Below are 24,707 nucleotides of genomic sequence, written 5' to 3'. Positions count from 1 at the left end.
AGAAGAAGAAGAAGATAGCAGGAGGGGAAGAATGAAGGGGGGAAATTGGAGGTGGAGATGAACCATGAGAGACTATGGACTCTGAGAAACAAACTGAGGGTTGTGGAGTGGAGAGGGTTGGAGGAATAGGTTAGCCTGGTGATAGGTATTAAAGAGGGCATGTTCTGCATGGAGAACTGGGTGTTATACTCAATGAATCATGGAACACTACATCAAAAACTAATGATATAATGTATGGTGATTAACATACATAATAAAAAAATAATTAAACATAAATGGGCTAAATTCTCCAATGGAAAAAACAAAGACTGGCTGAATGGATTAAAATAAACAAAGAAACAAGTAAGACCCATCTGTATGATGCCTACAAGAAACTCACTTCAGATGTAAGAACATACACAGATTGAAAGTGAAGGGATGGAAAAAGATATTTCATGCAAACGCAAACCAAAAGGAAACTGCAGTCACTATTACTTTTATCAAATTAGATTTTAAAACAAAGACTGTAATAAGACAAAGAAGGGCATTACATAATGATAAAGGATCAATCCAGCAAGAAGATATAACATTTATAAATACCTATACACCCAATACATCCAATATAAGAGCACCTAAATTTAAATAGCACATATTAACAGACCTAAAGGGAGAAATTAACAACAGCAGTATAGTAAGAGTAGGGTTTTTAAAACCTCACTTACATCAGTGGATAGATTGTCCAGACAGAAAATCAATAAGGAAACATCAGCCTTAAACAATACATTAGACCAAATGGACTCTATAAATACAGAACATTCCACCCAAAACAGCAAAATACACATTCTTCTCAGGTGCATACGGAACACTCTCCAGGATAGATCATATGTTAAACCACAGAATGAGTCTAAGTATATTTAAGAAGACTGAAATTATATCAAGCATCTTTTCCAACCACAATAGTATGAAAGTGTAAATAAATTACAAGAAGAAGACTAGAAAATTAAAAAAAATATATGTGGAGATTAAACAACATGGTACTGAAAAACTAATGTGTCAATGAAGAAATCAAAAGGGAACTAAAACAAACAAAGAAGCAAACCAACAAAAAACCCTTGAGAATGGAAATGGAAATACAACACACCAAAATCTATGAGATGGAGCAAAAGTAGTTCTAAGAAGGAAGTTCACAGTGATATAGACTTATGTCAATAAGTGAAAAATCTCAATCTAGTTGTACACTTAACAGAACTAAAAAAGGAAGAACAAACAAAGCACATAGTACAAAGAAAGAAACAAAAATCAGAGCAGAAACAAATGAAATAAAAACTAAAAGGCAATAGAAAATATCAATGAAAGAGCTGGTAAAAGGGTAACAAAATTGATAAACCTTTCACTAGACTCATCAAGGGGAAAAAAAAAAGAGAGGACCCAAATAAATAAATCAGAAATGAAAGAGCACAAGTTACAACTGATACTAGAAAAATACAAGGAATCAAAAGACACTACTATGAACAATTATACACCACCAAATTGGACAGCCTAGAAAAGATGGATAAATTCCTAAAACATATAACCTTCCTAAATCATGAGGAAAGAGAAAATCTGAATAGACCAATTACTAGTAAGGAGATTGAATTAATAATCAAAAACTTCCCAACAAACAAAAGTCCAGGACCAGATGGCTTCACTGGGGAATTCTACCAAACATTCAGAAATTTAATACACACCCTTCTCAAACTCTTCCAAAAAAATTGAAGAGGAATGAATACTACAAATTCATTTTACAAGGCTGGCAGTACCCTAATACCAAAGCCAGAAAAGAACACCACAGAAACGAAAATTATAGGCCAACACCCCTGATGTGCATAAATGCAAAATCTTCAACAGTTATTTGCAAATCTAATTCAATATTAAAAAGACCTTGCATAATGATTAAGTGTGATTTATTCCTGGGATGAAAGGATGGTTCAACATCTGCAAATCAATCAATGTGACACACCATATTAACAAAATAAGGGATAAAAAATCGCATGATCATCTCAATAGATGTAGAAAAAAGCATTTGACAAAGTTCAACATCCACTTAAAATAAAAATGTTCAACAAAATGGGTAATAGAGGGAATATACCTCAACATACTAAAGGTTATATATGACAAGCCCAAAGCTAACATCATACTCATAGGTGAAAAGCTGTTGCTTTGCCCATATTACTCAAAGTAATCTACAGATTTAATGCAATCTCTTTTCAAAATTACAATGGCTTTTTTCACAGAAATAGAACAAACAACCCCAAAATTTGTATGGAACCATAGAGGATCCCAAAAAGGTAAAGCAGTATCTGGAAAGAAGAAATAAGCTGGAGGCATCATGCTCCCTGATTTCAAAGTATATTACAAAGTTTCAGTAACCAAACAGTATGGTATTGGCATAAAAACAGACCCATAGATCAATGGAACAGAATTGAGAGCCCCCAAATAAACCCATGCATAAATGATCAATTAATTTGTGAAAAAGGAGGCAAGAACATACAATGGGGAAAAGACAGTATCTTAATAAATGCTGTTAGAAAAACTGGACAGACACAAGCAACAGAATAAAATTAGACCACTATCTTACACCATACCCAAAAAGTAACTCAAAATGGGTTAAAGATGTGAATGCTAAGACTTGAAACCATAAAACTCCCAGAAGAAAACAGACACAGTCAGCTCTTTGACATCTATCTTGGTGATGATTTCTTGGATCTGATTCCAAAGTCAAAAACAAGAAAAGCAAAAATAAACAAATGGGACTGCATCAATCTAAAAACTCCCTGCACTGCAAAGAAAACTGGAAACAAAATGAAAGGGCCACCTACCAAATGGAAGAAGGTATTTGAAAATCACATATATGATAAGGGCTTAATATCCAAAATATGCAAAGAATTCATACAACTCAATAACAATAATACAAACAATCCAATTAAAAAATGGGCAGAGGATCTGTACAGACATTTTTCCAAAGATGATATCCAGACGGCCAACAGGCACATGAAAGTATGCTCATTATCACTAATCATCAAGCAATGGAAATCAAAACCTCAATGAGATATCACCTCACAACTGTCAGAATGGCTAATATCAAAAAGACAAGAAATCAGTGTTGGCAAAAATGTAGAGAAAAGACTCTCATACACTGCTGGTGAGAATGTAAATTGGTGCAGCCATTATGGAAAACAGTATGGAGGTTCCTTAAAATATTAAGGATAGGACTACCATATGATACAAAAATTCCTCTTCTGGGTATTTATCCAAAGAAGACAGAAACACACATTTGAAGTCACATAGCACCCTTATGTTCACTGCAACATTATTTACAATAGCCAAGATATGGAAATACCCTGTTTCCATCAATGGATAAATGAATAAAGAAGTGGTATATATACAATGGAATACTCAGCCATAAATATGAATGAAATCTTGCCATTTGCAATAACATGCACGGACCTTGATGGTATTATGCTAAGTAAAATAAGTCAGACAGAAAAAGACAAATACTGTATGATTTCACCTATAGATGGAATCTAAAAAACAAAACAAATGAATAAACAAAACTGATACAGAGAACAGATTGGTGGCTGCCAGAGGGGAGGAAGTTTGGGGGCTGGGAGAAACGGGTGAATGAGGTCAAGAGGTACAAATTTCCAGTTATAAAATAAATAAGTCATGGGGATACAATGTACAGCGTGATTACTACAGTCAATAATATTGTGTTGCATATTTGATAGGTGCTGAAGGAGTAAATCTTAAAAGTTCTCATCATGAGAAAAAAATTTTGTTATTTTGCATGCTGATAGATGGTAACTAGACTTATTGTGGTGATCATTTCACAGTATATGCAAATATCAAATCATTATGTTGTACCCTGAAATGAATATTATCTTTTTTTTTTTTTTTTTTTTAAGATTTTATTTATTTATTTGAGAGAGAGAGAATGAGAGACAGAGAGCACGAGAGGGAAGAGGGTCAGAGGGAGAAGCAGACCCCCTGCTGAGCAGGGAGCCCGATGCGGGACTCGATCCCAGGACTCCAGGATCATGACCTGAGCCGAAGGCAGTCGCTTAACCAACTGAGCCACCCAGGCGCCCAAGAAATGAATATTATCTTATACATCAATTATACTTCAACTTAAAAGAAAGGCATGTGGTGTTTAGAAATTCTTGTAATAAAGATGTGTCAAACTCATACACACACAAAATAAAAACAAACAGTAAATATTGCATTTTGTGTAATTTTTATAGTAATCCATTTGAATTCTCCATTTTAAAATGCTGAACTATTCTGTATTTTAAAGCTTAATTACGCAAGTACTTAATTTACTAAGTGATTCTTAAAAGAAGAAATGCATTGGCCACAAATATTTTAAACGATGCTCAATAAAGATTTTCCTTCTTTTTTTAAAGTGATGGTTCCGTACTAAAGCAGTTTTACCTTAATTGTCCCAGATCTCACATAAAATTTATGTTCTTAGAGTTGAAAGTGAAGATTTCTTAAAAATTTGAAATAGTGTTTATATGTTTTTCCTGAATAGGTATCACATTTATCCATTTTATCACAACATGGTATATAAAACAAAGGAAGAAATGCATTATTATAATGGTATAAACAGCATCTAAAATGTTCAAAATTACTTAGAAGAATATGCTTATTGTATATCTTAAATGTGTCTATGTATAAACATACAAATATGGACAAAACTACCTATAAAATGATATAGGTCTTTGGAATGCATAAATGTAATATTCAATGTTTTAGTCTTTTGCTAGACACCAGAAACGTCCATAATATGTAGTTATTTGTGGTTTTTCTTTTTTTTTGTTTTTGAGAGAGAAACATTTCAAAAGCATACAACGGTGTACAAAACCAGTTACTTAGCTATCACATAAACCTGACAATCAAGCCCCACCATTTCAACAAGATTTGGTTACTCTATTTTGGTCTTATTTGAAGTAATTTAGAAAGGAAAAAAAAAATCAGATTTAGTTCATATGATGTTAACATCACTATTCTACTAATGTAATATAACCCCTTATAGGTGGCAGACGTTATTTGTATTAACTGTGATTTTATTCTATATGGAAAAAGCCATTACATGTCTAAAAGAATAACTTCTATTTACATAGAGGTGGGGTCTGAAGCATATTTGTAAACTTGGTGATTTTCTAAAGTCTCAGGACATATCTTTTCTAAGCGCCAAGAGTTTGCTTTATATTACTAGGATGACAATACTGCCACTAAATATTCTGATTTTTATTACACCCATTTAAAATATGTTCAGCTATCTAGAGCATGGCTTACAGTTAATCACAAACAAGTTGAATTTTTCAACATCATTTTGCATGCAGTATTACTATTTCCAAGTGAATATTTCTTCCTTGGCTGATAACTGAGCATTCTAATTATAAATAGTAGCATAAATCACTGGAATCCATAATAAATAAGGTTTAAAGGGTCAAAGAATCATACAGGCATTTGGCCATTTTTACACTGGAAGCAAAGCATATAGTTTTTTAATACAAAGTATAAGAGCTTTCTATGCAGGCAAGCATATAACCTAACAGAAAGCATGTTTATTTTGTATTTGGCAAGATAAAGCAAAACACACACACACAAAAACATCTCACGAAGAGAAACCTGTTAGGCTTGTATATTCTGCAATGTCTTTGCAAGTAAACTATTTTGCTCTGCCAGAGAAGAAAATAGTTCATATTTCTCATCATATGCATGCACGGCACATCCCTGCTGTGGCATCGGTATTCAGAACCACAGAGATCCAGAAGTTCTGAGATACTGTGAGATATAGAGATTACCAATATAAAAGATTATAAAATGCATGTAAACTCACCCTTCTAATCTCACATCCGGTAGACTTCTGTTAAGGGCAATCAAATCACTGGCCATAAGGTTAAACTGATTGATTTTAAACAGTTCTTTCATTTTCTCCTGGTCATCTTTAGGAATCAGCACAGCCTTTCCCATTTCTCCTGGCCCTTCTTGGTTTCTTGAAATAACAGCTGTAAGACACACGCAGGTACACACACACATACAAACACACAGATAATGAACTGAATAAATAAACTCACGTGTTAGATTAGATTCTGAAGTCTATTATTTATATACTGGCCTAATAATTTAATCATCAAGTCCTTATTGCTTACTTACAAACCATATACTACACTAATGAAACAACCTATTTTAATTCATTATCTCAATGCTGCATGTTGTCTTTTAAGTCTAGACATATTATATGATTTGACTAATCATTTAGACTTGATAAATAAGCAATACAAAGTACCAAAACTTAAAACTTCTGTCATATTTTTTAATATAAAATTATTAGAAAAGGGATGAACTTAGGCACTAGGTAGACAAAATTGTGCAAAATAAAAGAGAACTTTTGAAAATATACCAAGATAAATTTATTTTCACATCCAATTAAATGTTTTGATATTTCACATATCTACTCCCACTGCATCTTTATAAAAGCAAGCAAGGTTGATAACCCATTTCAATTGCAATTTGATTCCTCTGTCAAAGCATTTTCAAAAAATAAAAGAACTTTCATAGTTGTGACATATAATTTCAAATGTCAAGTTGAATTTGGACACTATGTGCTCCATAACTGGAACTTAACAACAATATTCTGGGCTTGACTATTTATTAAGAGAACTCAGGATCCCATATACAGGCTAAGGTTCTGGTCCTTTCCCTGCAAGTTATTGCAACACTAATGTCCCCTCTTGCTCCAAAATACATGTTTCAATGTGTGTATGTGTATGTGTGTGTGTGTGTGTGTGTGTGTGTTTGTTAATATATAATAAAAAAAAAATTCCAGTCAATCCTAATGGGCCCTTAATTTACTCTCCATAATGATGTTAAATTAAGTTAAAATGAAAGGAATGTGGTCTGGTCTTGACTCTTCCAATGTGTTGCTATTTTATTTCCTAACACATTAATCTTACTGAAATTAGCTTCCCACATTACTTTTAAGGGCAAATACTTGGACCCAAATTACCTTAAAATTATAAAATTTATAAAGGATATAAAGCCTGTGAAAATAATTTGTAAATTATAACATTTCATAAAAACACGAATTCCAAAATAATAGAATAGGCTTGAAACTAGAACATAATAAGCAAACTTTTGTCTGCCTTGATGTTTATAGTTAGAGAACATCTAGCCTGATATTACTAGTACTAATAAACAATTGGATCACTCAGGTGATTATTCTCTTTGAAAGGTTATCCTGACTTTGGAATGGCATGAGTCAGACTATAAAAGAGAATAAGCATCTCTAAGGACCCTCAGATACGGGTACAAAGAAGGTAATGAGCCCGGAAATCCTCTGATACACAGAAAAAGAGTAAGAATTAGGAAAATTTTAAATGAAAAAATTATGTGTATCCAACCCCAAACTATTTAAAAAGCTGTCATCTAAAGAAAGTTTATAAAGAGCCTCATTCACTTTATGAAGCAAAAATAGTAATGATGGCAGGAATTTTATGAAAAAGCACATTTTAGTCAATTTAAGAAATAAAATTCTAACAGCAGTATTTTACTTTGGGAGTTAGTATGCTTATTATCCCTAAACTCAGATGAAGTTGGTGGAGTTGGCTTTCAGTGAATTTGTGCTCTTGGTGAGATGCTGGACTTGGATAGGTATTGAGGTCACAGCCCTTGGGCAGGGTAACTGACAAAAGAACAGGAATACACCATTTAAAGTTGACTTTTTCTCGTAAAATGATGGCAGTTATGGGAAGAGAGAAGAAAGATTTTTTAAAAAGTAACATGATAAAAATAAATGCATATATATATACTTACATACTTGCTATTTTAAAAAAAAGAGCATAGAGCTCAAGGGAAAAACTAAGAAAATAGCATTAAATGAATAGCTGTTCAAAATAATTTTCTTAAATAAAATTTAAAAAATTCTTCAGAAAATAAAAAAGTGATTAAAGAATTTGAGGTTAAGAATTTTTAGAAATTAAGAAAGCAATTCACCATTTACAGGTTTTTTAAAATTCCCTCTATACACTCCAACAAAAGTACATGACATTGCAGAAAAATGCACCAGAGTCAACATCTAGGAAGCAGACAGGGATGACATTTATTCTATGTGGAAAAGACACGACACTCAGCTACATCTTAGGGCATGAAGATCAAGTTGCCCACAAAAGTATTTGGTTTTTGCAGCATATTCAAAGGTGCAGCCATTTGCTTTGCTTAGCATTCTAAGGATGACATGTCAGTGGTAGTAAGTGTGATCATGTTACAGAATTATCATCAATAAAAACAAAATTGTCATAAACAGTATCCTTATACCTAGAACCAGTTAGCAAGCACCTGTAATCATTCTCCTTTATTGTTCTCATTTTCTTAGTGGAGAACAGATAACAACTTAATGTGTATCAGGTTAAGTATCTCTTCCCTAAAGTTAAATATTTTTTCTATAATAGCCTCTAATGAATGCATATTTGACATTTTCTAGAATGTTTTTTTTTTCTTTTGCATAAGCAGACCTATTGGTGTTTTTCACCTTGTTCAAGCAAAAATGAAAAAGAATGCTAATTACAATGTGGAACTAGCCTTTTTCTTTTTCTGGGTCTTACCTGGAAGAATGCACCTTGCTAGAAAATACTTGTTAGATTTTTTCTTCAATTAATAGAAATAGTAAATGGGGAAGATTAAGTGATTGGGTATGTGGCTTATCTCTGATTTGCATTTTGTTTAAAAAGCAACTCCTATTTTTTTTTCTAACCTATTGATTTCTCTCTTCTACATAGCTAAAAAAAAAAAAAAAAAAGACCACCTACATCCAAACAGTATCATGCTCCCCCACAGCCAAACTTTAAAAAAAAGAATCATCATTAAAGGATTGATTCAACTTTTCTGCTCTAACAGGCAAATGTAATACGAAAGGCAACAAAATCTATATTATGATTCCATTATTATTAACTTGAAAACAAATGGAAAGTCCCAATTCCAAAGCTAGTTTGAACTGCAAAAATAATACGCTGTGCTCTAAGTTATTTTCTTCCTAATTATGTGGTGAAATCATTAAAAAATAATAATTAGCTTCACTCAAAATGACATTGTAAAGCTTGTAGAAATATAAAAGCAGAATCATTACATATGTGTGTGTATGTATATATATATATATTTCATTTTTTTAACAGTACATACTGCAAAGATTTTGAGGAGATTCACTTTAATCTTAGAATTCCTATTGATAAAGAGGATACTACTAAAATATAAAAATATGACTATAAACAAACCAATCGATTAATCTATCAAAGGAACACTATATATTAATTTCATTATTGGTTATATAGATTGCATTGTGAACATTTTTTTTTCAATTGCAGAAATGTCCCATTAACAATGAGCATTATTTATTTGAAAAAACAGAGTTAAGACAATCTATATCTAGGAAAAAAACCTGAGTAAGAAAACTTCAAGTTTATTTTCTTTTATTTCATATATATAGATATATATATATTTTTAAGATTTTATTTATTTATTTGACAGAGAGAGACACAGCGAGAGAGGGAACACAAGCAGGGGGAGTGGGAGAAGGAGAAGCAGGCTTCGCGCCGAGCAGGGAGCCCGATACAGGGCTCGATCCCAGGACCCTGGGATCATGACCTAAGCCAAAGGCAGACGTTTAACGACTGAGCCACCCAGGCACCCCATATACATATATATTTTTTAAGATTTTATTTATTTATTTCAGAGAGAGACAGAGAGAGAGCATGAGTGGTGGGAAGAGCAGAAAGAGAGGGAAATTGAGAATCCCAAGCAGACTCCATGCTGAGTGCAGAGCCCATTGTGGGGCTCAATCCCAGGACCCAGAGATCATGATCTGAACCAAAATCAAGAGCTGGACAGTTAAATGACTGAGACACCCAGGTGCCCATTAAGTTGATTTTAAAGAAATAACTTTATTCTGTTAAAGAACACAGTAATATATGATGTATGTTGGTAAAAGCATAATATTGAACCAAAACCTAATGTTATTCCAGGTGCTATGCCCTCCAGGAAATTACTTCAAATTGTATTTCCATTCTCAAATTTACTCAATTGTTAATTTCTGTATATTTGCCTTTAAAAGCTTTCTTTTCGGTAACACTACAGCTATTCTCTCACTTTTATCATTTCTAATTTGTCAACTGTAATAAATTTAAAACCCCGACTTTCAGTCTCTCTCATCTTTGAGTATTCATACTCCATTGCTAATAAATCAGTTTCTGTAAGATAGTGCTTTTTGTCTTGCCAATCATAAATGTGTTTGTGGTGGAGTCAGAGATGAGGAAATCAAAGCATCACTGGGACACACTTCCACGATCCAAACCATTTTGCCTCCCCTCAGGGTTCCCTAGGCCATGCTCTTTTGCCAATCTAAAGACCCTGAATTTGTCAAGGATAATTCTTATTTAGGAACAAGGAACTTTATATTTACTCACTTAGGCCCATTTCTGTTAGAAAAAATAACTGATACTACAACATATAGCTTAATATATATTAAATAATCAAATTCATTGTATTTAATGCATAAATAAACAGCAATTCACTTACTATCTCTTTGAAAAATAACTATATACAACTTTTATAAATCTGACACATCTGGCAATAACATTTTTTTTTCATTTTTTCCTAGCCATATGTGGTGTTCTGATTTTTGTCCATTACATTTCAGTAACTAGATTTTTATGTGGCAAGAAAGTTGTAAATAGCAAGCCCTGACTGGATGAAGTCCAGCAGACATTAACTACTGTTTCCCAGGAGGGCCTCCCATTAGGTATTAATAAGATAGTATTTTTACCAGCTAGCTAAGTGAGAGATCATCTGCAGAACCAGGGGGACACTGACTGCCAAACTTTCATTTATTTTTAAATAAAAAGTATATTATTACTATTTTTTTAAAGATTTTATTTATTTATCTGATAGAGAGACACAGTGAGGGAGGGAACACAAGCCAGGGGAGTGGGAGAGGGAGAAGCAGGCTCCCCGCTGAGCCCGGAGCCCGATGTGAGGCTCAATCCCAGGACCCTGGGATCATGACCTGAGCCAAAGGCAGACGCTTAACGACTGAGCCAACCAGGTATCCCAAAAAGTATATCATTTTTATGACAAATAAAAATAATACATGCGCATTTAAAAGAAAAGAAGAAAGAAAGATAATAGAGATAAAGATGAGAAAGAGACAGAGTTGGGGGTAGGCAGGCACAATGAAAAAGAAAGTGAACAGTCATTGAAACTACTGCTTGGCAGAAACATACTTACGTATGTAAAATAAAATCATTCATACACACTGAATTTTATCATTTCATTTAGCATGATCATTATTATTAATGTTTATTTTTATCATTTAAAAAGCAATTTTGGGACTCTTTCTAAATAAATATGTGAATCCACACCTACTTTCTATTGGCCGCAAAGTATGCCAGAGCTTGGCTATACCATGATTTATTTAACCAATCCTTTGTCACTGAACACTTACGTTGTTTCAGTAATTTCTATTATAAATCATGATTCAATTAATATACTTCATTATACATCCATCCTTAAAAATTTGTCTGAAAATTTATTTTGAAAAAGTGGCAGAAATTTAATGAAGAAATTATATAGTAACCATGCTATATAGGAATTATTTTTTTTTTATCATCTCTGACTTTCCATATATTCCTTTGGCTAGGAAGTATCTTCTACCTCTGATGACTAAAATAGTCCCTGTTCACCAATTTCAACTTTAAGGAAAGGTAATTGTTCTCTCCTCCATGATTTTATAGCTCTTTAACTTTACTCCATTATCCTTTTTATAGGATTATAAATTACCACTAAATTACCACTATCTGTTTACGTGTTATGGCAGAGAGTCTCTTGAGCCCATTTTCTCTCCTACCTGGACACACAGCCATACAACATTTCCCAGCCTCCCCTGTAGTTAAATGTGTCTTGTAACTGAGGATAGAAATGATATGAGCCAAACCCAGGCCTAGTGATATTCCATGCTCTTTCCCTCAATACAGCAACTCTGGAAGCCATGTTGAAAACAGCAAGGGGTGGGAGGGCACCTGGGTGGCTCAGTTGGTTAAATATCCAAGTCTGGATTTCAGCTTAGGTCATGATCTCAGGGTTGTGAGATCAAGCCCTGCATCAGGCTCCATGCTAGGTGTGGAGCCTGCTTAAGATCCTCTCTCTCCCTCTCCAGGGCCAAAACAAAAAAATAGTAACACGGGTGTGTGAATCACTACTTGGAGGAGAGTCACTGACTAATAAGGTATACATATTGCATAATTTACATGAAAGAAAAACAACTCTATTTTGCTAAACTGTTGGGATTTTGGACCTATTATCCCCAATAGCATTATTTTTACTAATGCACCTCATTCTTTCCCCTTTAGTCTGTGAAGACTCACCAATGCATTCTGCCTCAACCCAGTGCCTGGTACTGTTCATTCAATCAGTGAACAAGTTGAAAAAGATAAAAGAAAATTTTCAGGCATTCTAGTTCTATGGAAAGACTGATGAGACAGAGGAATTAAAATAGAGGTTTTCCCCATCTCAGAGATATATAAAGGTATCCATTGTGGTATTTAAAAAAATGAAAAACCTCTAGTTTATTAACTAGAATTTAAATAATAACCTTAAAAAAATACTATTTTGTATACTTGAAATTTGCTAAGAGAGTAGATCACCAATGTTCTTACCATAAGAAAAAAAAAACAATGTGAGGTGATAAGTATGCTAATTAGTTTCATTGTGGTAATCATTACAAAATATCCACATATATCAAAATCCACATTGTACACCATAAATCTATACAATTTTTATTTGTCAATTACACCACAATAAAGCTGGAAACAAAATAAATGAATGAATGAATGAATGAATGAATGAATATTATATGCCAATGCACGTAAGTACTATGTGGATGCTCATCTCACATCTTCCTTCAATGTTCCATACAAGACAATGAAACACAGCTTATAAACTATGACTCAAGAATTCTTTTTAAAAAAATATATTCTAAGGAAGGATAGATATGATATGTCCAAAGTTTTACCTACATAGATGATTAAAGTAGTATTATGTGTTTGTACATGCAGGTGAAAATAAATGTATATTCTCTCTCTCTCTGTATATACATATATGCACACACAGTAAATACTATAAACTGTGTTAAATACAATGAAAACTCTGCAGTAATTACAAATTTCCTATACAAAAGTTTGTAATGATATGGAAGATGTTCATATTATAATCAAATGAGAAACAGGGATCATGAAATAATGTTACAAAATAAGCCCATTTCTATAAGAAATCAAGTTCCATAATGTATATGCACATGTCACCAGCAAAGATTAGCAGTGGTTCATTAGATTAGAGGAGTTTTACATTCCTTCCTTGGCATTATCTGTGTTTTCTAAATCAGTTCATCACCTCATAAGGTGATTTCAGCCACATATTAATCAGAAATCTGGCTTCAGTGAAGACAGACACAACTTGCTATGACAGAGACAGGTACAAAGTAAAGGCAGTAGATGCTGGGGGCATGAGAACAGAGGGATCAGAGTTGTGTGGAGTTCCTGAAGGAAGGAAAGCCTCTCAATGTACATAAGATGAAAAGCAGGTAGATCACCCATAAGGAATTATGATTTTTTCCAGCAGGTAAATTCTTTCCAGGAGCTTCACTACAATTTACAGCTAAGGAAAACAGTTAGCTGAGCAAGGACAAGTAGCAAAGTTCTTGGTTTCTTTTTAGGAAAAAGCAAATTCTTATATTAGTATAAAATGTTTTACTTTTTTTTTCCCCACATCATCCTTACAAAATATTCCACACATTTATTAAGCCAGTGCTATTCTTACATACAGTAAGAGGTTGTTTGGCACATGTTACAGTCATAAATGTTTCCTGGAAATAATTGGCCCAGCATTTAAAGTGTTCACTGAGGTAATAAAATAATGCCGAAATATGAAATTATTTCCTTCTACATTAAGAATGAGCTTCCTCATTAAAAGTATTTAAAAGGCCCTCATCTTGCAATGGCGCTAGTAATAGCCTTAGTTTGAGCTTTAAGTAGGAAATCCCATCCCCCTACCTCTGCCTACACTGCCAAAAAAAAAAAAAAAAAAAGAATTCTTTGTTAACAAAAGCACCAATTGGGGCTGTCAGCTGCTTTGGGAAGCCCTTTGTAAAGGCACATTTCAAGTGGAACAATGGCCATTTCGTTTATTTTATTTTAGGATTTTATTTATTTATTTGAGAGAGAGAGTTCAAAGGAGTGGAGGGAGGGGCAGAGGGGGAGAAGGAGAAGCAAGACTCCCCGTTTAGTGCGGGCCCCGCACACATGACCTGAGCCAGAGTCAGAAGCTTAACCAACTGAGCCACCCAGGCACCCCAACAATGGTCATTTTAAAGAAGCCCCTTACACAGCCCAACATTCAGTATAAACTGTTCCTAAGATACACAATGATACACTCTCAGTATTTGATATATCATCACACGTATGATTCATCAAGTTTGCAAAAATATACCCACTTTGTCCACCTCCTTACCCCCCACCCAGCATAAAGGTAAAGATAGCTTGAGGGAGGGATCTATGCTAATCTTTGAGCAGCAGCTGACAGTTTGGGCCACTGGTAAGGAGGGATTTAAAAGTTGATGACAAGAAGTTCTGATGAAGTATACAAGTGGTCCCCTTAAAAAGAGCATAAAATATGGATATTCGTGTTCCATTTAATCTTCCAGATAAGGCTTCCACTGCAGAGGAACCTCTCAATAATCAGATGTACAAAATTATCTGTCCTACAGCTGTTAGTCTCTCTTTTCAGTTAATCCAGGTGTTGGCTCAATGGGAAAGATACTAGTAGGCCAGGATAACACAAGGGAAGACCATGCCTACGTTTGACAACATGAACTTCTCACCATAGTTGATATGGTTATGGCCAACCAGCTTGCTGATAGCAGAAGACAACACAAAGCCATTCATAGGACACATTCTTGACTAACTGGAATGAGGTTGATTCTACTGGACTCCTTTTATCACTATGGGGAAATATGTTTTCTTGCAGGAAGAGACATATCTGGAATCCATCTTCTCTGGTCACAATTCTGTCAGCACCACAACCTGTAGGCTTACAAAATCCTTATTTTCCTTGGATTTTGACATAATCTTACCTCAGACAAGGGGAAGTAATTTGTATCAAAAGAAATATGTCCATGGGCTCACCCAAAAAAATCCACAGTCTCAATCAACATCTAGAAGCAGCAGATTTGATAGAATGGAATAATCTGCTAAAGGCTATAGCATCTTTTGGGAGACAAAATCTTGTGGATTTGGGATTATGTCCCACTGGATGTTATAGACCTTACACCAATATCCAATGCTTGATGTCATCTCTCCTACAGACAGAATGTACTGGGGTCCAGAAATTAAGGAATCTTAATTCCTTAAGAGAGTGGCCTCTTTCAGCAAAAAGGTAGAAGTGCACTAGTTTCCAAAGAAGAAATGCTTCCACTAGACAACACAATCTTTGTTAAATTGGAAGCCGAGTATGCCCTCTGGCCATCATAAGCTCCTCAGGCTGTTAAACTTAGTGGCAAAGAAAGGGACAACAATAATGGTTGAGGTGATTGATGTTATTTAACAATAGGAAATCAGATTGCTGCCACACAATGGAAGCAAGAAGAACTATTTCTGGAACCTAGAGAGGTTTCTCTAGATTGCCTCACTTCTGTAAAAGGCCGGGTAACAGAATAATGAAGCAATGCAATCAAGGCAGAAGCAATCAAAGGCTCATACCACAGGATCATATAACCAGGTAAAGAATACTACAGCCCAGTCACTCACAGAGCTTAGAATACACACTGAGTGGATGTAGCTAAAAGAATATATAATTGTCATTTAAGGTCTCATGAGAAGTTACATAAATCATGGGACTCTGGCAGCTATATTTTATGTTAATTAAGAATTTCTTTCCCCACCTTTTTTCTAGATTATCTTATATAAAGAGTATTGAGCTTTGCTAATATTTTAGATTTTGTTTGGGAATATGACTAAAATGACATTAATTCATGAGGCTGTGGTAGGCAATGGGATTCATGTATCCCTTGTATTGAGACACATATTCTTCATCAGGAAAAGAAAAGATGCTGAGAATAAAGAGGAACGCAATGCAGGAAATTTTCAATTTGTTCCTGCAGATCCACACTCCATTCTCTTTCTCAAACTATTCCTGAGGAGGCTGACCTGTATGGACCACATTTGTGTACTTCCTTCCCTGGCGTCAGATTGGATCTGGCCAATGGAAGGAACCAGTAAGAGTTTGGAGGGTGGCAAAAAATAAATAAAGTCAAGATATCTGCTCCCTTGGTTCCTCCTTGGGTAGTGCCCATCACCTGTCCCCACAGTCTCTGTCAGGTGGCCCTCTGCAAAAAGGTATTTTTTATAAGTTCATATAATTGCTTCCTCCCTTTCCTTTAAGGTCTAGAAGTAGTGATGACTTAACCCCTGATTACTAGCCCAGAGTACAACCAACCATTCCTTGTTGCTTTATCTAAACTCTGTTGACTCCCGTGTGAATAGTTCTTGTATTATACTTTCCTTGGCTACTTGCCTGAAGTGTGCCATGTGTTTCCTGCTGATAAAAATTTTTAGAAAGGTATGTGAGAGCTGTAGTGGATACCCTACTTACATGATAAAGTTTACAGTTAAACCGCTCTAACAAGCACTTAACCCATCATTTTTTCTGTATTCAATTCTACTTTTCAATTTAACTCCCTAATATGCTTTCTTAAAAGTCTTCAACATTTTTGGGGGTCATATTCTTCAACCAATTAAAAAATATATGACTACATATCTGTAATATATTATGATTATTTGTTGATGATTAACAGAGGTATTATAGCAAACCAAAAATAGAAAATTTAAAGTAGGGTAAAAAATAAAGAGCAATTCTAATATATTCTTTTTCCACCCCAATAAAGTATCTTATGCATCCTTGGGGTGCATATAGTACATTCTGGAAATCACTGTCAATAAATCAATCATAACATGCATTTCTTCTTGTCTCAAGACATTTTGCTGTCAAAAATAGTTGTTTGTTGACATTGTTGGTTGGTTGAATGTTATACAGATACTATTTCATTTTGGTATTCACCTCTCGATGCTGAGCATGGGGTTGACCTTCTTACTGATTATCCTAAATGGCATATTATCAAGAAAAAGAGAAAGTTAATGGATAGGATTTCTTAGGGCAAAAAATATGGATTCGGTTCAAGTAGTAGATGTGCTTTCTTGCCTTTTGTGATAATAACATTGTCACATTTCATGGAATTAGGTATGTTAAGGCACTGTATATGTGTGTATTCTGATGTGGAGTGGTACAGTGGGGCTGGGCAGAATACAAAAACTGGAAAAGGAAGTTTAGAATGGTGGGACACATAGAGTGGAATCATGAAAGTACAATTTGCTTGATTTATTCTAAATATTAATCAGAATGTATTCCTTCAAGTCAGGTTAAAATACTACCAGTTTCTAGGATACTAAAAACATCATGAGGTTAATGAAGGTTTGTAAAGTTTACATTTCTGAATGATCAGATATAATCCCAAAAGAAAGTTTGCATATTTCATCAGTAAACTTATAAAAATGAAATTTTATCACTTCTTCAATTTAGCTGTCCAGTAATGGACTCAGATTTCCTATTACCTAATTGGTTACTTGATCTTTAAATCAAATCCTTTTCAGAAGCTCCAGCAATAATTTCAGGCCATCAAAATAAAATGATGTAAATTTGCTACAAGGGGCACCATCATGTGAAATGTAACATTTTGATAATTATTTTTTCATACAGAAAATTTCACTGGAAGAAAAAAAAAGACCAATGTTCTACCCAAACTAAAAGCTAACCCCAGCCATCACAGATCTAATAACTACCTGCCTCCTACCATCACCCCTTATGTTTATATTTTGGGCATTCCAACATTTTATTGGCCATCTGTATAAACCAGCTGTTGATCTTAGTATTTATTCACAGTTGTTACAAATCTTATCGCTTAGCATTAACTTATACTGAGTTTTTAATTTTCTACTGCCTCTGGGCATTTTCTGATAGTTAATAACAAAAGCAATAAGAATACTAATAATGTGCTATGATGACTTTGTATAACAGTCAAAAAATTGAACTGAATGTGCTAGCTGAATAATGTAAATATGTCATTAAAATTTCAGAAATCTATCATATACATATACCTTTGCCCTTTTAAAGCATCCAAATATCCCAGAAACTCAACCATTCAAAACACCCAAGACCTAAGTCAATACTCATTTAATAAGCATTTACTGTCTGTGCTGAAGATATATGATAAATCTAAAATTTAAATGTCATAAAAATCAAGATGCTCAAACATCAATAAGGTACATGTTTAAATGAAAATAATCTTTCTTAAAACTCATCAGAACTACATGAAATATTGTCAAATATACCCTGGCTTTTATTATCTAAACCTTGTTTTATTTGTTTTGTTTTGTTTTGTTTTTTTTGGTTACATCACAAGGTTAAAGGCATATTGTGGGTATTTACTCACCTAGACAAGCTACAGGTTAAATTAGTGAACCAATATAAAATAACAGTCTTTCAAGACTGAGGATAAGCAATAACCTCTTCCTTCTTCCTTTTTTAGAGTTTCCTCTTAAAATCCTCAACATTCTACCTGACTATATAGTAAGTATGTATATGTATGTACATACACATATATATGCTTATATTTATACAAAAATTACATAAACACACACATACACTTATAAATATAGAGAGATTTTTTGTGGTAATATTTAAAATATCTTTATTGATACTACTTTTTTCTTTCATATTTGATGATCTTCACCTTTTCATAACTACATATGAAACTGTTTAATTTTCATTATGTATGCATTGATAATTTAAATCCTGTACTACTTAAAACCTATCACGACTGGTTAAAATTTATTTATGGTGATTATACACTCAAACTTGATTTTCAAGGTAACTATGAACCTTTTGAGGAATTATTTTTTAATTTATTTTAACCTGAAGAAAAAAGCAGTTTACTCTGGCAATAGATACGGCTTTCTATAGGAATAAGTAGTAGTAGTCACTTTAGGAAACAGCTTTAAAATCTCTTTATGTTAGGGTTTTTGTCACCCAATAGGCAATTCATGGTTAATAGCTCTTTATTCATGCTACTAGGAAGGGACAACTAATTTAATATCTATCATTATATTGTTATATTTTCACAGTTACTTTATATTTACTCTTCTGCATCACTGAACCAATTTGAATTATTTTCTTTCTTATTTTACAGCACAGCGAGGTAAAAATACTCCAGTGATTTCAAAATCAGTTGTTTTTTTTTAAGCACAGCTATAAGATGAGTGTTCTTTTAGAAGTGACCTTTCAGATTGCTTATTGATCATATGTTAGTTCATCTTCCATTGCAGCATAGCAAAAACATTTCACTACGCATTAGAATTTGTTTCCTTCCAGCTCTACTTCTTCACTCTGGCCCCATTTTTCCTATGTACTGTCCTATTTCATGAACTCTCCAATGAGAGACCTATTGGGTGAAAAGATTGACAGGTACATGCATGGCCATATTGACTTGCATTCATCAAAACCCACCCCCCTGTGTATCTTCTCAAATTATAGGCTCACAATATCTCAAGATTGGAAATTTAGGTGTTTTCCCTGAATGCACAAAAGTGTTTTGAATAGAGAAGTGCTTAGAGCCAGAGTATCTCTCTTTGCATTAGCTATTTACAAAATAGAGTTTAGTGTGCAAGTCAGTCGTGCAAATCATCCATGAACTTACCAATAGTTTATGACAATTTAAAGAGTAAAAGTATTTGTCTCAGGAAAAACAGATTGTTGGGAGAATAGAAAAGGTAGAGTAATGCAGTAAAGTTCCTTTTCATATTAAGTATCACACCAAACTAAACAGAATCACATGATAGTAGCAATTTGCTATTCCCTTGCCTATCAACTGACATCATTTGTTCACTCACTGAAAAATAATCAAGGATACTCAGCTTAAGATGTTGAAGAAGGTACATTATCTCTCTTGTAACAAAGCATCTGGGACCATTATGTAAAGTCATTCTGCTCATATAAAAAGATGTTCCTAAGACTTTAAAGCAAGCTATACATGGAGGTCCAAGGCAGAATTAAAAGTTTAGTTTTCACGGTAATCATTTCAGGAAACTCCATTCATATTAGTCATGTTTTAACCATATAGAATAGCAAAAAGGAAGTGAGGAAGATGAAACCAAACTTTGTCAAGTTTAACTGTGTAAGGTTCAGTGTGATGCATTCCTCATAGAATACAACTAAGGAATTCCCTGATCAACAAAAATTTGTTCTCCTTAGAGTTTTTCCATTTCCTCCCATTTTTTTCCTCAGCTAATGTAAATTATTGCCATCTTCTCTTCATTCTGTCAGATGCCAATGCCTCATCAAGGCATTTTGTAGACTTTTTTCCTACCTGCAAATTATCTACTTCATGCAGATTTCATTTTTCAAGGTTGGTAATATTTAAAATCAGTGAAAAATAGAGAAGAAAACTCCTACTCTAGTGCTTCTTAGGTCTTATAATATACATTCCCTAGTTCTGCTCCACCCACCAACAGTTTCCACTTCCTTCTATGTTATTCATTCATATTAGTACCACTAGAAAGTTTTCACTGAACACTTGTGCTAATGTCCAATAAAAAAAGTAAACAAACAAAAAAACAGGTAATACTTAAATTGTGCTCATTTGTTAGGCACTGTTCTAAACGTGTTATATATACTAACTCATTTAATCTGCATAACAAGTATATGGGGTGGACATTATTTATCATCATCCCGATTCTATGGAAGGGGAAACACAAAAATACGGAAAGCTTAAATAACTTCCATGCTTGCCCAGTTAATGAGTGAAGCCCTGATCAAACCCAGGCAGCATAAGCTCAGATTTTGTGCTATTTACACATACACACACATATCTGTATCTGTCCAGAATCTCTCCAGAAAAGTTTATGTAGCATTTCTTTTAATGTGGTTACTTTAATTATCTGTTCCATAGTAATTCAAAACTCACTTCACAATCTCTGATCTAGCTGAAATTATGCTGTATATTTAGAGTCAATGTAAAGACATCAAATTCCACTGAATAAGTCTCAGAGCACAGTAGTCTTTCCTGTTCTTAATCAATTTAACTTAATCTTATGGTTACTGATTTAAAATTTTCCTCTTTAATTCTGAACTGATCATTCTTCATGCTAATTCAGAGAATTAATATCTGTTAAAAATAATTGAATTTTCCCTACAAGTGAGAGATATATTGTATTAACAGAATAATGTGTATTTTTTACTACTCCCTAATACCATGATTTTTCTGGGTTGTGACAAAATACAGGCAGCCTACATTTCCAAATATTTTGTTCTGGACAAAATGATTCTAATAATTGTATAATTATTTCTGCAGGAAATATAAAGTATCTTTAGATAGTGACTTTATTTGCATATTGTTCATTGGACACAGACCTATAACAAAATATAAAAGAACAAACTTTACAGCATCAGATTAAGTAAATCAATTTAATACATAATGACAAATGTACCTGGTTCTTATTCTGGATCCATTGTTCCAAGCTGTGAGCATATTCCTCCTGGCTAGAAACCTGAAAATGGTGGATATGTCTTTTTTTTTCTTTTTATCACACCCATATAATTATTAGATATATAGCTTACTTATCTTGCATATAAATGAGATTGCCCTCCTCTGGATGATTAAGTATCTCTTAAGATAATTAAGCAGATTCTAGTTATGCCCACCTTCAAGTAAGAGAGAGAGAAAGAGAAGGAAATCCAGATATGTTACTAATTTTAAGGTTAATTACTGGCCCTCATAGTTACGATATATTTTTCAAGACTAACTTTAATGATGTATGATTTAAATATAATACACTCATGTGTGCAGTTCAATTTTTGACAAATGTATATACATTTAACCACCATTTCAATCAAAAAGCAGAATATCCATCATTTTCAAAGTCCCCATGTTTGTTTCCAGTCACACAACTGCTCAGACTTGTTCATATGTTTTCCGTCACTATAGTCTAGATTTGTTTTTATAGCATTTGTATGAATAAAATGATAAAGTATGTACCCTTTTGTGTCTCACTTATTTCCCTCAGTATATCAAGATTCATCTATATATCAGTAGCCATTTTTCTTGAGTAAACATCTAGAAATGAAATTGCTGGATGGTATGGTAAGTATATTTTCAATTTTACAAGAAATTACAAACCTTCCTCTAAATCACATTCCTACCAGCAATGCGTGACAGATCGAGATGCTCCACATCCTTGCCACTACTAGATATTATTATCCATTCTGATTTGGTCCTAAAAATGGGTACGTCGTGATTTCTCATTATAGTTTTTTTAAGGGTAAAAGTATTTTATTTAATAGTTTTCTATAGATTTATAACTTGTAAATATTTAGACAAATGATATGGTGTCTTTGTTATCTTGATCTCCATCTGACAAATGTTTGGATAGGAGGCTATACTGAGGCATTATAGGGGCATTAACAGGCAAAGAGTTACTTTTGATCCCCTACACCATTCTAGAGAGGACTTTATAGAAACACACCTTGGGGTCCCTGGGTGGCTCAACCCGTAAATTTCTGACTCTTGCTTTTTGGCTCAGGTCATCATCTCATGGGTTGTGAGATAAACCGGCATTGAGCTCCACACTCAGCATGGAGTATGCTTAAGGATTCTCTCCCTCTGCCCCTCCCCCTGCTTGCTCACTCTCTCTCAAATAAATAAATCTTAAAAAAAAAAAAAAAAGAAATACACCTTATGTTAACATGGCAGAAATTCTTTCTCTAGATTGACATTATAGATGCTGACCCATGTATCTCTGTGTGTCAGTTCATCATGGTCCCATTTCTAATCTTTTTTTATCTCAGAAGTTTCTATGGATGTCCTCTCTATTTCTCATGGTCCTTACTTGTAACAACAGATCTTTCCTTGTAGAACAATATCGAATACTGATACACATTTCTTTTCTGATACACTTTCTTTCTTTATGTAGATCCAAGTTTTTGTCATGTTATCTTGAGCTCCTTTAAAAGAACTTTCAGAATTTCTTATAGTACAGTCTGCAAGCAATAAATTTCCTCAGGTTTTTTTTTTTAAGATTTTATTTATTTATTTGACAGAGAGAGACACAGCGAGAGGGAACACAAGCAGGGGGAGTGGGAGAGGGAGAAGCAGGCTTCTGCTGAGCAGGGAGCCCGATGTGAGGCTCGACCCCAGGACCCTGGGATCATGACCTGAGCCAAAGGCAGATGCTTAACAACTGAGCCACCCAAGCGCCCCTCCACAGTTTTTGTTTGGGAAAATGATTATGTCTCTTTCACTATTGAAGAACAGCTTCATTCGATATAGAATTCCACATTGGTAGTGTTTTTTTTTTCTTTTTAATATTTTAGTGATTTGACTCCATTCTCTTCTCGTTTGCATGGATTCTGATGAGCAGCTGGTTCTAATCATTGTCCTTCCTCTGTAGGTAAGGTTCCTCCCCTCTGGCTGCCCTCAAGGTTTCTATTTGTCTTTAGTTTTCTGCAATTTTAATATGAATTACCTAGGTGTGTGGTTTTGATATTTATCCCATTTGTGTTTTCTGAGCTTCTGGGATCTGTGATTTAAGGAAATAAATCACTATGTCTTCAACTATTTTATCTGTTCATTTTCCCTTTCTTTTCCATCTGTTATCCCAATTACATAAATGTACTTTTTATTTTGTCCCATAGTCTTGGGTGTTGTGTTGTGTTTTGTTTTGTCTTCTTCTCCAATCTTTTTTCTCTTTGCATTTCAGTGTGGGTAATTTCTACTACCTTATGTTCAAGTTTGCTGTTTTTCTCCTTGGTTATGTTAAATCTGCTATGAGCACATTGAATGCATTCTTCCTTTTTATTGCTATGTTTTTAATTTCTAATATTTCCTTTTAATTTTTTCTCATAGTTTCCATATCTCTACTAACATTTCAATCTGGTATTGCATGTTTCCTACCTCTTCTATTAGAGTCTGTAACATATTACAATTATTTTAAATTCAACATCTGATACTTCCACCATCTGAACAATATCTGAGTCTGATTCTGATAATGACTATGTTGCTTCACATTATGTTTTATACTGCTTTTTGGCATGCCTTGTAATTTTTTCTTGAAAGGGAAATTTGTACAGGGCAATAGAAACTAAAGTATATAGGTCTTTACTGTGAAAATTCATGATAATCTAGCTAAGAGTTGGGTTGTTTGATGTTATATTCCATTAAAGTTATATATATTAATATAATTTCGATGCAATAAAATTCATCCTTATTATTTTTGACAAATGTTGACAGCATATAATTGCCACCAAATCAAAATATAGACTACTTCCAGACCAGTAAGTTGCATTGCGGTCATCTGCAGTCAATCTGCTCCTCATAATACCAGCCCCTGATAATCATTGTAACTGTCTTATGTTCCTATAATTTTTTTCTACCCTAGAATTTCATATTAATAGAATCTCACATCATTCAGTTTTCTGTGTTTTTTTTGTGTGTCTGGCTTCTTCCACTTAGCCTGATGTTTTTGAGATTCAGTCAT

The 24,707-nt window shown here is 33.8% G+C and overlaps 1 protein-coding gene across 2 annotated transcripts in view; it reads right to left on the bottom strand.

The window, feature by feature from the left end:
- GALNT13 (polypeptide N-acetylgalactosaminyltransferase 13) overlaps positions 1-24,707 on the bottom strand; it is a 543,861-nt gene that overhangs the window by 297,972 nt on the left and 221,182 nt on the right. For both annotated transcript variants that reach the window (XM_078070807.1, XM_078070808.1), the window contains exon 4: positions 5,864-6,032. In XM_078070807.1, coding sequence (XP_077926933.1) covers positions 5,864-6,032 — 169 coding nt within the window. The remainder of the gene's footprint in view (positions 1-5,863; positions 6,033-24,707) is intronic.

The sequence above is a fragment of the Halichoerus grypus genome, chromosome 4 (assembly GCF_964656455.1).
Source record: "Halichoerus grypus chromosome 4, mHalGry1.hap1.1, whole genome shotgun sequence".
Classification (NCBI taxonomy): Eukaryota; Metazoa; Chordata; class Mammalia; order Carnivora; family Phocidae; genus Halichoerus; species Halichoerus grypus.
This window is presented reverse-complemented; position numbering and strand designations above follow the sequence as displayed.